Source organism: Carica papaya, chromosome 2, assembly GCF_054855325.1.
Source record: "Carica papaya isolate Zhongbai chromosome 2, ASM5485532v1, whole genome shotgun sequence".
NCBI lineage: Eukaryota > Viridiplantae > Streptophyta > Magnoliopsida > Brassicales > Caricaceae > Carica > Carica papaya.
The window spans coordinates 3307778-3321512 of record NC_142310.1 but is presented as its reverse complement, the minus strand read 5'-3'; the positions used below and the strand labels follow the sequence as shown (position 1 = coordinate 3321512).

Here is a 13735-nt window from a genome sequence, read left to right as displayed (position 1 = left end):
ATGCAATGTAAACGTGAAATCATTAACACTAGTCTGGACTCTGGAGAGATCTGGGCAGAAACATGCTGCCATGCAGCAAACATAGCTAGTCTTTCCCCTTTTTATCACTTCCCTTTTGAAACTACTCTATTCTTCTGCGCTTTCCATTGGGAAAAGGTCTATCCGGACTCTGCAACTACCCACATAAAAGTACTGTAAAACTCTACTTTCACTTAGTTCCCACATCTAAAATCAGCCAACTGTTTCAATAATCTTATAATTCATTAGTATTACCAAGCAAAAAATAATAATTTATTATGTACATCAGTTATAACTTGAAATTTGCACCACTAGTTTCTAAATACTAAAAACCAGTTGGGTTTAGCTCAGTTGTTACTTCCTGGATTTGTATTTGTATAGGCTAATGAGAAATTGTAAATACTAAAATGTTAACAGTAAAAGAATTATATGCTTCAATTTCTAGAGACATTCTCCCTCCTTTCTATAAATAGTATCGAACTCCCCAAAAAACTTACGCTACTGTATCAACAACTCATCATCCTTTTTTTTCTCTATTTCATTATATTCTACATGATTGTTTCTCTTGGCTTTGTGTTCAGACTGTTATTGCCAGCAGGGATGATAGTGGAAGGTGTTTCACGCATGGATTATAACAGAAGCAGAAGGGTTCTCCTCTTTGTTACATTCCATGGGCTTATGATTCCTTCCGGCCACTTGCTATGGCGGTGGAGGTGGAATAAATATAATAATATGGCATCAACTAAACCAGTTTCTTCAAGCAAGATAATTAAAGATACTAAGGAAGAAAGGAGAATGGAAGACAATAGAGAAGGAGAACCCAGAAAACTCTCCTCTTCTCTCCGATGCTCACGCCCCCTCTGTTCTCGATATATCTCTGTTTCTCTCTCCTTGATACTTCTATATTTCTGCTATTTACTCTTTAATACACTAAGAGATCTCCCTCCTCCACCATAAACGGCGAATCTTCAAGTTCTGCAACGCTCTTTTCTGATCACTGTCAAAGGTTTATTTTCTTTCCCTGCTCTGTGTTCATAATCGGTTTTGCTTGTTTTCTTGGAATTGGTATCACTGGTTCATGCTACTGGCTTGTTTCTGTAGCCTCATCTATTATTGTGGTTAGATGTATTGCTTTCGTGATCATCTTTCTTTTTCCCGTTTGGTTGCCAGGAAATTGAAGCGAACAAAAATCCAAATTACAAATTTTAGTTTTTTTATTTTCAATTTCAGCGCTGAGATTGGAATTGAATGAAGTTTTAAATTCCAGTCCAGCTCAGTTATCATTGCACTTTCCTTTTTGGTTAGATTTTATAGGGAAGAGAATTTTCAACTGTCTTGTATAACATCTTTTTTCCTTTTAAAGCAGCTGGCTGTTTGGGTAAGGGGAAAATGAAGGAAAATGCCATTTTTCTTTCTTGGTTTGATGTAGTTATGCTGAATAGGCGTTTTTGTTTCTATTATTGTCATCCCAAATTTTCAATCTCAATTTAGTTTATAAAACCTATCGGTACCTCAACAGACTTGAGTTCAATGATGATTTCTTAATGGAATTTGAACATGTTTTTGTGTGGTTTTTCTATCTGGTGCATGTGAATGTATGACAAATGTCCGTGCATTTGTACAAGGAATCATCACAGCAACTTCTTACCCCGAAGATCTATTACAAACACCCCGCATATCTATTACAAATCCATAAATCATTTCAGGAAATCTGCTTTGTTTTTTTATTTTTAACTATTTGCATTTTGATTGTAAAGTACACCTGCTACACACAAAAGAAAAGGCAAAACGAAAAGGGCAGTTTTTCTATTTTCATCATAAACAATTTTTCGGTTATTTTTATTTTTCCTCTTTGGATCACAATTTAATCAAAACTTTTTGGATTATCCTAATCTCTAATCAATGCTAAAATCTATCTTAATTTAATTCTTTGATTCTTCAACTTCAATAAAACCAAATTAGTTAAGTTCATTCTTATACTAATAAGTTAGTCATAAATTTTGATAGACAAACCAATGTTTCTTATCTTTTATTGATTTTGTTCCTGTCTAAAAAAAAAAAAAATTGAAGTAAAAGATTTTTTTCTACGTTTAGGGTAAGTTTATATTATGCTTCTTTGGCAGCATTTAATTTGCTGTATTTGCTGTTAGCTTTTGATAATTAACATGTGGTTTTCTACTGCAGTGAGCTGCTAATTAGGTTCAAGGCGTCAGCAGGTTCAAGAAAGGTATGCCTCATATTTCATTAGACAATAATTTTTGAGTCTTTAATCTAGATGAATGAAGTTCTATAATTTGAGAAATTTTTGTGTCACCATATTTTATGAAGTGGAATTTGTTTTCCCACTGCTATTATGGTTTCATGATCTATTATCTAGACACTAATTTCCCTATTTTTGGGCATCCAAATTCTCATTGGAATTTATATTTGAAGATAAACTGAAAAAAAGTTTTTGAACAGGTTGAAACCATGCAGTACATCCAGATTAAAGAGAATTGGACTTTGAGAATTTACTTTACCCAAGGCTACATACTGGTTCCCTGTATTGGGTACTCCTAAAGTTCTGTTTGATGGCTCCTTGACTTCCGTTTTCACTCAAGTTTTCCATATGACATCATACCAGTGTATGTCTAAGTGAGTGAGTGAGTGTGTGTGTGTGTGTGTGTGTGTGTGTGTGTGAGAGAGAGAGAGAGAGAGAGAGAGAGAAAAGGGTAGAGAGCAATCATATTAGTAGTTTGATGCATTGATATAATTTACATTGTCTCTGCCTTACCTCACTCAGTTTCCACTGGTTATGTAACTCAAGCTCGTGGGACAGAAATATTATATATATGAATCAGTTACTCAAGATGTTTCTTGTAGGTTACCTTGTGAACTATGCCTTCTCTATAGTGTGCTGATCTGTGAAGTTAGCAAATATCGGATTTGAACCTGTTGGCAATTAATTTCTTCATTATCTGTGCTTTTGTTCACTTCCTTTGTCAGTTTTGGTAAACATCCTAACCATGTCTTGGTCACTAGGATAATTCACACTTCTCTTTCTCTAAGTATTATGGCTTCTGATTATGCTTTAAAGGCAAAGATGGATTTTTTCTTTGCTTTGCATATGTTCGTTCAGAAAAAAAGTAGTAACCAGAAATTGTCTAAATGAGCTTTGCATAGTACACACACATATAGAAGAATGCATGAATCTCATAACAAAAGTAGTAATTTCTATTTATGTTTGTTGCTCTAAGACTTGTGATGTGATGGGGATAAAATTTTTGTTGTACTATGTGCCATATGTGGTAGACCACAAGAGAGCCATGGCGTGGATTATTACACATCTGAGATTTCATGACTGGCAAGCCACCACAGTGTTGCACCATGCTTGTTAGCACTCCTTTTGGACTACTCACATTATTCTTAGAGTTATCCTTCCTGCTAAGCTGACTACAAGAATCCAACTCAAAGTGGAGATGAGGTTTGTGTTCTTTGATGTAAACACATTTTGAGGACTGGTATGGTGCAAAACATGACAGTATCATAGAGTTTTCCTCTGGACTGGTTGTTGAAATTCAATGAAGATATCTGATGAACATGGTTGTGAATATTGTTATCATCTCAATTATTTTTCGGGTCCAGCAGAAATTAGAGGAAACTGTGAGTTGTTCTCAAAAAACACAATATAGATGTGGAGCAACAGATTGGTGATTTAAATGAATCTCAACAGAGTCAAATGACTGAAGTTAAAGAAATTATTGCAACAAGAATTTGGAACAGTTATCAAAGGCACTGCTGGGGTAATACTAGAGATTAGTATCGATTTAAAATTTGTCCAAATTATATATATATTTTTTTAAATTCTTCAGTAGATTGCAATTTCGAATTTGTAAGAGACAAATTTTGCAGTTTCAATCTTACCTCAAATTTTATTTTTTTTTAGTCTGGACTCAAGGGACTATTTCCAAAATAAGCACATCTATAGCTCAAACTGCACAAGATGTATATTTCCAAAGTATTACCAGGACATGTAGGTTTTCGGGAGCCTTCAGCCAGAGGTAGCCTTGTATCTGTAAGCATTGCAGCTATCAGTAGCAATGGGGCCATTCAGCTATTCAGGAAGTCAAGGCCAGTGCTAAGCCATCGTATCATTTAGTATTTAATTTCTTTTTACCTCCCCATAATGGAGAAGAAACAAGAAAGAAAGTTATTAGGAACATTCACCTTCCTATATTTTGAATTATACCATGCAAATCATACATCTGCTATACTAAATTCATCAAATAGCATCATTACCTGAGAACATTGTGCAGGTAATTGTAGAATATCTTATTATTTGAGAAGTAAATAGGAAAATAAATAACTAGATGCAGTGACAAAGAACTCAATTGATGAGCTAGCCATCTCATTCTGCATTCGGACTCTCCTAGAAGCCTCCTCACAGCTTCCTTCTTGCTCCAATTATTCTGGACTTCTAGGTGCTTGTGGCCCGCAGGTTAGTTTGGTCCCATATGTTTTTATAATTCTCTTACACTTCTTGAGTTTGCTGCCTTGTGTTATTATTCTCCTTATGATGATTCTCCTTATGATGGTGCAGTTCCTGTTGCATTTGGGATCTCTCATGTAGCACCTGTCCGCGGACTCACTTGACATCTGGTCAAGTATCCTCCTCTTCCTCAAATTGTATTATGTATTCGAGCTACTTTGTTCTTGTAGGTATTGCTGATTCCTGGTGCTGCTATCCAGACTGGCTAGGTTGGTCCCACCATTATTGCAGTTGCTGGTTACTTTCAAGTCATTCCCCAACTGCTTCACTCATTTGTTTCTGTTTCGAGCATGTCACTATTTATTGCTGAAACCGCCTGTAATATGTTTTTAAATCTTCATTCACAGTGAGCATTTCTTTCACCTTTGGGCTGTATCTTCAATCTCAAAGGAAAAGAAGAGGTTCAACTTTTGAAATCCTTGGGTTTTCATAATGTGATAGGGTGATGAGAATTTAACTGCAAGTGTGGAGGAGTTTCTCAAGGCAAGGATGGTTAAAAGGAGTTGATATTCTTTATGATCCTGTCTGAGGCTTGGTGGGGTTGTAATGTGGAGACCCTCTTTACTGCTTCAAGAGCCCATTAATTTCAAGAATGCTTTAATGGATACAGGCCAGATAGAAACTCCAACATTTTTAGCCACTGAATATAGCAGAGGCCAGACTTACCACTGATTGCATATTCTCTTAGGTAATGCTAGGTTTTTTCTTTCATGGATAATTGAAAAAGAAAGTGATGCCTGCAGACTTCATGCTTCTTTCTTAAGCTTTTAAAGTTCTATTTGTTTTGCTGTCTTCATAGCATTAATCACAATCGGAAGAAAACTTTATGCCTTGATCCCATGTTGCAATTTCTATTTTGGAATTGTAAACCAAGTCATGGTTTTGCTTGAGATTGTGACCAAAAAATAACTTTCCTTTAAATAGTTATAACATATTATGCGTTCTAATAGTTGCACCATTTTGGAGGCAGTGGTAAGTCAGTCACGGAACATCATACTATCTAAATGGCAAGTGTAATAAAGAAAATCTGAAACCTAGTTTTTGCATTTTGTGTTTCATATATGTTGGATTTATTATCTAGATTTTTTAAAATAACATTTTTAGTTTAGTTTTTATCAATTCTTAAATTTAGTTGCTAATAAACAAGCAAATTGCTTTAATTGGTTGACTATGGATACTTTTCTAAGGTTTTCTGCATAATGATTTTGAAGCTTATGGCTAGAACTTTGTATGCGGAAGATATAGTGAATTATTTTATTGTTGTGAATTTTGAAGTGGAAAAATGCTCTTGTTCTAGAAAATATTCATTTGCATTTGTGCTTCATGTTCTGCTTTTCTAAAATTTAGTTTATCTCAAGATATTTTCTATGATGTTCTCTTTGACGTAATTATTTTATCATCATTGAGCAAAATGTAGTGTAGCTTTTTTGGGCATTACTTAAATAGCTTCCAATTGTCAATATAAACTCATATGCAGCTAGAACCTTTCTGTACTCATTAAACATTCATATCTCGACAAATCCAGCACGATTACCTTAAATGGCTAAAATATTTGAGAATTCCCTATAAATGACCCTCGGAAAGCTTAAAGAGCTTCATAAGAGGGAGCTGCGGTGAAGATTTTAAAATCTTAAGGGAGTCAACTTGCGAATTCTACTGTCGCTAGGCTGGATAGAGAGGTCTGTTCGGTAATGTGCTATTTTGTCTCTGAATTTGATTTTTGCATTCTTTGTCTTAGGATTTCTTTAAATCTGACCCGAAAGTTCCTTGCTTTCTTATTCTCCCGATAAATCCCAAATTGATTTGCTATGTCATCGCATAGCGCCCTAAGTCGCTACTAGGAGGAAAATCGGAAATCATGATTGGTTATCATTAGGTTGCTTTTGTTCACACATCATTGATTGTTGCATGTAGCTAAGAGCCTCGCGATGGGTAAGGACATAAGGTTTTCACACTGAATGAATTCTATTAACTACATGAATTGCAGATATATTAGCTTCTTGAAGGTTTTTGCCTGCTTTATTGCAAAAATCAGTCTAAAAAATAAACGATTTAAGCATTCCACGCAAGAAAGGTTGAACAACCTGATCTTCCTTGCTATGTAGATGACATAGATATATACTCCAAAAACTTTCTGATTCATCAGATTATTAAGTGACTTATTGGTCTTTTTCCACTTCGAGGAGTGTGATAGCAAATGTGGTATGCAGATCTTAACAGTAAATTTGGGGGAATTGGAGTGGTTTAATAGAATTCTAAATTGGAGCTCAATTTCAAATGACTAATATCAGAAAATTGTGTTTTGGTGTTAGACCTGAAGATGTGGCTGCTTTTGATCATAACAATGTAATAAAGAGGGTTCCATAAAGAGAAGCAAACATGAAAATAAATTATTAGATACCGAATGTTAGATAATAATTACTAAAAATCTTGACTTTTAATCAACAACTCCTTAGAGGAAATCTTCATGGTTTTCCTTTTCTATGGGAACTACAATTTCTAGTGACACTACATCTTTGTTTAGTTGGTATCCGGTTCATCTTCATAATTTATTACTGTGTTGTTTTAGTTATTGCTTTCTAACTATTTCCTGTTCACGTTGAAGGTTACCACACATAATTGAAATTCCAACCTTATAGAGAAATCATAAAATTTTCCTACTAAACAGAATGCTCATTGCCTTACTTCATGTAAATGAGTGCAAAATTTTTCTAAAATGGATGCTATGTTAGCTAGCTATGGACTTGGTGTTCTTTCAGTTGAGGACTCCTATATTTTTCTGAAGAAACATGAGTGACCAGACTGTACTAGTAATAAAGCTAATTGCATTATTTTTTTCACATGATATTTTGCTGCAATCATAATGATTTTCAATGATAATGAATCTTTCTTTCCAGATTAAATACCTTTTTATCTGTTCAACTATTTGTTTTATTAGAGAATATGTTCATTAACATTGACCATTGCATTGATGGAACAAGGAGAAAGGAAAAGATCAACAAGGGTGCTAGTGTACTTCAATGCACAATTTAACTAAGAGTGTCATATCTTATCATAGTTACTGCAGATACTAACAATAGACATACCATTATGGGGAGTGGGGAGCATAGAAGGAGTGCAAGGATACTTGAATTAGATGCAAGGAGAGCCCAAAGCATGAAGAGTAAAAATACAAACAGTGAGATGTCTAAGGTGGCAACTGAGCAGGATTCAGGTACTAGACTAGAACATTCCTGCCGAAAGCGGGGGAAAAGGAAGGTTAATTTCAAGCCTCTTGAAGAACTGGTTGTTAAGGACACAAACCATCAAGTTGAGAAGGTACTTCCCTTATTTATAAACCTTTCTTTACCTCTAGTTGGCATTTATGTTCATTCTTTTGAAAGATGATTACTGAACCTCCTGAGGATTTCTTACCTAATTTTCTATGATCTTTTGATGAGGTAATTTTTGTCGTTTCTTTTAACCTTAGATTGTTGATTGGCATCTTCATCTTTTGGTAAATATATTTCTATACCCGTGTGCCGTGTCCATTGCCTTTATTGTTTTATGAGATTGAAAATTTGAAAAATGATTTCCATTTTGAAGTATCAAATACATCCATAAGTGGTTTAAGCTTCATATCTAACTGCTTGCGTATCATTATCATGTGCATGCTCTCACTTTTTTGGTTGTTTAGGTACTATACAATGTGTGAGATCTCCCGGATTCAGTACTGAAAGCTTTATGATGAAAGCTAATAGTCTTGTTGGTACTTTATCAAGAATTTATTATCTAGATATGTCCAAATGGTTATTCACTCTGCTTTCTATTGTGTAGATTTATTTTGGTGAACATCAGCAGGAGTATAAATTTCCCTTTTAGAATACAATATCCAATCTGGCTCTAGCAGTTACATGTACCTGTTAAAATTTAAGGGTGGCACAAATGTGCCATTAGTTTGTTTTGTTCTCTAGAAAATACAGAAGTCACTTTCCTCTCAAATACAAATTAGTTTCATTTTATGTACAGGATTATTTAGTATTTTTATTTTGGTAGTGGCCCATTATAATGAGAGGAACACTGGGTGGATGTAATATTGGATTTGGACCCAAAGCTAAAGCTTATCAGGAAGCATGTTGTGCCAATGGAACCACAGGTTCCAGGAACAGGATAACTTCAGTTTAGGTTGTTGTGGGTCTGTTAAAACAATTTATGCTATTGAATTGGTAGTTGAACTATTTGCAGGCTGATGTTGGATGTGATGAAGATCATCATATAAATGCTGGTAAGCTAGTCCTTCCTTAATATTCAGTGTACATTTTTTATATCATGATAGTAACTGATAGTAGTACTTTTATCTTTCTTTTGAGATTCAACAGCTGTTGTTCCATCCACAACTCCTATGCCAGAAAAAAACAAGCTTGAACTACTCCTTGGCGCATTGCAAAGGCACGTACTTAAATTGCGCACGTTAATAACATATATTTGAGAAAACATCATCTTTTCTTGCTCCCCAGAATTGATAGTTAAATTAATTGAATTTCTTGTCAAGGAATTTTCTTCTTAACAATATATGCTAATTAAAATGTAGGAGGGACACACACAAATTTTTTTCAGAGCCAGTAGATGGCAAAGAGGTTTGTATCTGGTTGTAGTATCACCATGTTTGGCTTTTGTGTTCTATAACTTTATGATTGATTGAACTTGACATGCTTGTTAAATTTGTAAGGTAGAACATTACTATGATGTCATCAAAGAACCCATGGATTTTGGAAAAATTGCAAGAAAGCTTGAAGAGGGGGAGTATAGCACTCTGGAAGAATTTGAGGTTTGCTCCCATAGCACTAGTCTATCTATTTATCTTATTCAGGATCTAGAAGAGAAAGGTACTATAATGTAGGATTGCAAATAAAATTATCTTATATCCTGTTTTGTTGTTATAAGACACTTGAAGCATCCTTCTGTGGGTTGGTATTTGGGTTAAGGGGCGCAATAAATCCCCTTTTTCCTTCCTCATACACAATTATTTTAGTGCTTTCTAGTAACTACTTTTTAAAAATTCATTCCATTTTCTTGGCTGGTGGGGGATGGTTGTTTGCAACTTGTTTCTTCAACAAACATTCTACTTCATATAAATTTTTAGTTGAGACCTTTGGCCTCTGATTGACCATGTAATTGACTACTTTGACCACCAATACCATGGCACAAAAAAGGCACTCATCCAAATTATATTTTATGTTTTGCTTTTTGAAGTTATAAAAAGTCTATATTGCTATTCTTAACGGAATTGATATGCATGTAGATTCTTAGGTTACAAAAGAATGGACCAAACTACTCTCCCTTTGTTTGTCCTGAAATCTGGACCTCACTTAATGTTCAGTAGCTCATAGTGAATATGTGGTATACATATCATGTGTACGATAACGTTTGGTTATTTATTGTGCTATACAGTATGATGTGTGCTTAATATACAACAACGCGATGCTTTTCAATGCTTCAAATACCATCTACTACCGACAGGTTAGTCATAAAATTTTTGTGGAGTGGCCTCTTGAACTGATTGACTCCTTGCTTGGTAGAATTTTGTTTTCTTATCTTTAATCATCATTGATTAAATTCTTAATTGTGGCTTTCCAGGCCCGTGCTATTAAAGAACTAGCAAATAAGCTATTCCATGATTTGAGAAGTGACCCTGAGAACTTCAAAGTTAATTCCTCCATGAAAAGGAAAGCAACTTCTAGGAGAGTTAATGCTGAAGCTGGGATTCTGAATTTAAACTCTTGCAACGACACAAATAATGGTAAAACTAAACCAAATTGTTGGTCAAGCTTCATAATCACACTCTAAAAATTAACTATATAAGCAGATCTTGACTTGTATATACAGAATGCATCATATGTCATTTAATTGAAATGCTCTATTTTATTTTATCCATCTTTGGGAACAGGCTGTAGAGATGAAATACTTAATTGTTCTGAAGCGGACCGACGGGGAACCTATAGACCATGGACTTCCTTTCTCACTGAGAGTAAGACATTGTTAACCACAGTTCATGACAGTTCAAATGAACTGGTGCTGGTGAGTAGCATGTGCTCTAAAAAAGGCATACTTTAACCATGTAACTGATACCATCTCATGAGTTTGGCATCTATGTTTAAGTATGTGGTGGTGGAAAGAACACCATCCTAAAACTGCAAATGCAGGACTCAGTCCTCTGCGCAACTTTATCTTGCAATTTTATGCATTACTTATTTGTGCACTAATCATCTCTTCTGAATTTGCAGAATGAGGAGACAGGTATCGGATATGTAAAAAGTTTAATGCATTTTGCTAAAGATTTGGGCCCAACAGCTACAAAGATTGCCAGGCGGAAGGCAGAAAGTTGTATTGCTGCATCCTTAAAGTTTCAAGATGCAAACCTGAATTGTCAGCCTATAGGACTGGAAGTACAAGCTCCTACTGTGGGATCTATACAAAAAAGTATCAGAGTGCAAGCTCCGTCTTTGAAACTTCCTGGGAACTCTGTTGTGTGGCAGATGTTAACAGGGGAGAAAATAGGCACGCAGAACAGCATTTTGTTAGAAAAAGCTTCCGCAGTTAACCCTGTGAATGTAAATGATGCTATAAGCAGAAATATTGACCAGACTTTTGGCAAAATGCGAACTCTTGGTAATTTCCAAGGGAAAAAGATCCAAGCGAACAGTCAGGGGACAGATCTTGGTATTGCTTCTAAAGACCATATGATTGATCTGAACGCTGGAATTCAATTGGGTTCCGCCTTTCTAATGCATGAATCTGGAGGGGGAAAATTCAATTTTCCAATTTCAGATAACTTGAACCATCCTGAAAATGTTAGTTTCTCAAAAATGATGCAAGATGCTATGCTTGTGGACAGCCCCATGCTGATGATTGATATGGCTCCATCAGAGGCTACTATGCAAGATTTAGGACCCAAAACAAACAATGCTGGTTCTTCGTCTTCGTGGTCTTGGCCTTCCCAAGCAATGACAGGGTCAAGTTCCAGTCTTGGCTACCTTGATGCCCAAGTTGTGATGGGATCAAGTCACAATCAAGCAATTGGCAACCCCAACACCACAACTATGAAAGAGTCCAGTTGCAGCAAATCACTTGGCTACTTCAGCACCTCAGCTATGACAAGATCAAGTTCTAATCAATCAGTTGGGTATCTTGATGCCCCAGCTATAACAGGGTCAAGTTGCAGTGAAGCAGTTAGCCATCTTGATCCCCCAGCCATGAGTGTGCCTCGTTACAGTGTAGCAAATGGCTACCCCAATAAGATGAATTTGCAAAACCTTGGTGGGGGAGCTAGAGTGCGCCAAAATCAAGTTGGGTTTGCTGCGGAAGGCTCAAGCTACAGAGGCAAATCCGTGGAGGGAAGCCTACTTCTGGATTTGACTAAACCAATGGAATGGGGAGTGCAATCCAATGTTGACAGGTGGTCCCAGCAGCAAGCAGGAGAAACCGAATCAAATTTACTTGGTCAAGCTAGATCCTCGCAGCAGAAAGGGTGGGCGGTAACCTCTTCTCCTGTTGGGCATATTCCAAAGGAAACAGGACCGTGTAAGAATGCTTATGAGGGATACCAATCTGCAGACCTGATGTTGGGGATAACAGGCCTTCGAGATAACAAGCAGCAGCCAGTCTGGACAGTAAACTCCCCTCCAATTGGACAAACTACGAAGAGAGTCGAAGTAACTAACTATGCCTATGATGGATACCAATCTGCTGACCCAGAGATGGTGGGGATAAGAGGACTTCCTGATAACCAACAGCAGCCAGGCTGGACAGTAACCTCTTCTATTGGACAAACTTCAAAGGGAGCAGGAGCAACTAAGTATGCTTATGAGGGATACCGATCTCCTAACTCAGAGATGGTGGGTATAAGAGGCCTTCCAAATAACTACCAGCAGCCAGGTCGGGTAGTAACATCTCCTCTTATTGGACAGACTTCAACAGGAGCAGGAGCTACAAAGTATGCTTGTGATGGATACCAATCTACTGATCCGGAGATGATGGAGATAAGAGCCCTTTTGGACAACCAACAGCAGCCAAGGTGGACAGTAACCTCTCTTCCTGTTGGGAAAACTTCAAAAGGAGCAGGAGCGACTAAGTACGCTTATGGAGGATACCAATCTGCTGACTCAGAGATGGAAGGGGTAGGAGGCCTTCCGGATAACCAACAGCCTGATCGCACAGTAATGTCTCCTATTGGACAAGCTTCAAAGGGAGCAGGAGCAACCAAGTATGCTTATGAAGGATATCAATCAGTAGATCCAAAGATGATAGGAATAAGCTTCCTTCAGGACAGCCAACAGCAACCAGGCTGGAATCCACCTATGGATGATCAAGGTATGAAGCCACCAAATGTGTATCAATTTCTTGCTCCAAGTGAAGGGAAATTGAGCATGAGAGAGCGCGCGGATAACAGTCAACGACAAGGATGGGCTTCAAATGCTTTTATTGATGCGCAAAGTAGGAAGATGTTGAGTGTGCATGAGAATGCAAGAATTAGCATGCCCAGCGTGGGAGAATCAGGTGTGAGAGTGCCCATAGATGATCATCAAAAGCAACCTATTGTGGAAACGGAGCGGACACCATGGCTTTTGGGACTGTGAACTATTGGAAGTGGCTATAGTTGTTAATGAGAGGCTGCTTATGTTCTACAAATTATGGAACTCAAGACCATCAACATGTTATATCTATTTTGTTTAAAGTAAATGACTGCTAGCAGTAGCTTAGTTTGCAGGGATTATACTGATGATGTGGGTATTTATGATACTGGTATTTCTCTAGTTTATGCAAACAATTTGCTGTTTTATGGAGACTAGATGAAGGATGATGGAATTTTATTTTGGCTGTTCTGAGAAGATTTTGTTGGTATGCTTCATAATAAATCCTTTGTTGTCTTGATTTCCTTTTTCTATAAACTATTTTCGGTGGGAGAAACCAACGGACTGAACCCAGTATTTTGGTCTCTTGTTGATATGAAACTAGGGGTGAGGGAGTTTTATCCCTTATTCGTGTGTTAGGTACATAGCTACCATATATAAGAATTATATATGTGATTCTGAAGGTGCTAATAGTGCATCACGTTAAGAAGCTGGCTTGATATGGTGCACTTTTTTTTTTTTGACAGTTTGAGGAGGTGGTTAGTTTCACTAGAATAAGTGAAATTAGTTTGTAAGTTAA

At 36.6% G+C, this 13735-nt stretch overlaps 1 protein-coding gene across 13 annotated transcripts; it reads left to right on the top strand.

Annotated features, from left to right (window-relative positions):
• The first annotated feature begins 39 nt into the window (after positions 1-39).
• Positions 40-13456, top strand: LOC110819359 (uncharacterized). 13 transcript variants are annotated; one of them, XM_088212724.1, is made up of 13 exons: positions 40-189; positions 600-1024; positions 2203-2245; positions 2479-4495; positions 4598-7864; positions 8771-8810; positions 8905-8974; positions 9117-9162; positions 9255-9353; positions 9977-10045; positions 10163-10325; positions 10473-10603; positions 10810-13456. In XM_088212724.1, the coding sequence occupies exons 5-13, from the start codon at positions 7637-7639 to the stop codon at positions 13159-13161; spliced, it is 3198 nt and encodes a 1065-aa protein (XP_088068850.1). In that variant the 5' UTR covers positions 40-189; positions 600-1024; positions 2203-2245; positions 2479-4495; positions 4598-7636; the 3' UTR covers positions 13162-13456. The 13 variants fall into 13 exon arrangements, with proteins under 13 accessions (XP_088068850.1, XP_088068855.1, XP_088068856.1 ...); XM_088212729.1 differs by lacking the exon at positions 40-189 and having other exon boundaries at positions 375-1024; positions 2479-2642; positions 3310-4495; XM_088212730.1 differs by lacking the exon at positions 40-189 and having other exon boundaries at positions 375-1024; positions 2479-2652; positions 3310-4495.
• The last annotated feature ends 279 nt before the right edge of the window (positions 13457-13735 follow it).

Bases quoted from the DNA above. Each gene is read 5' to 3' on its own strand.
- LOC110819359 (XM_088212724.1), top strand. From the start codon at position 7,637: ATGGGGAGTGGGGAGCATAGAAGGAGTGCAAGGATACTTGAATTAGAT. The intron at 8,811-8,904 runs GTAAGCTAGTCC...GAGATTCAACAG, and splicing joins AGATCATCATATAAATGCTG to CTGTTGTTCCATCCACAACT. The intron at 9,354-9,976 runs GTTTGCTCCCAT...TGTGCTATACAG, and splicing joins GCACTCTGGAAGAATTTGAG to TATGATGTGTGCTTAATATA.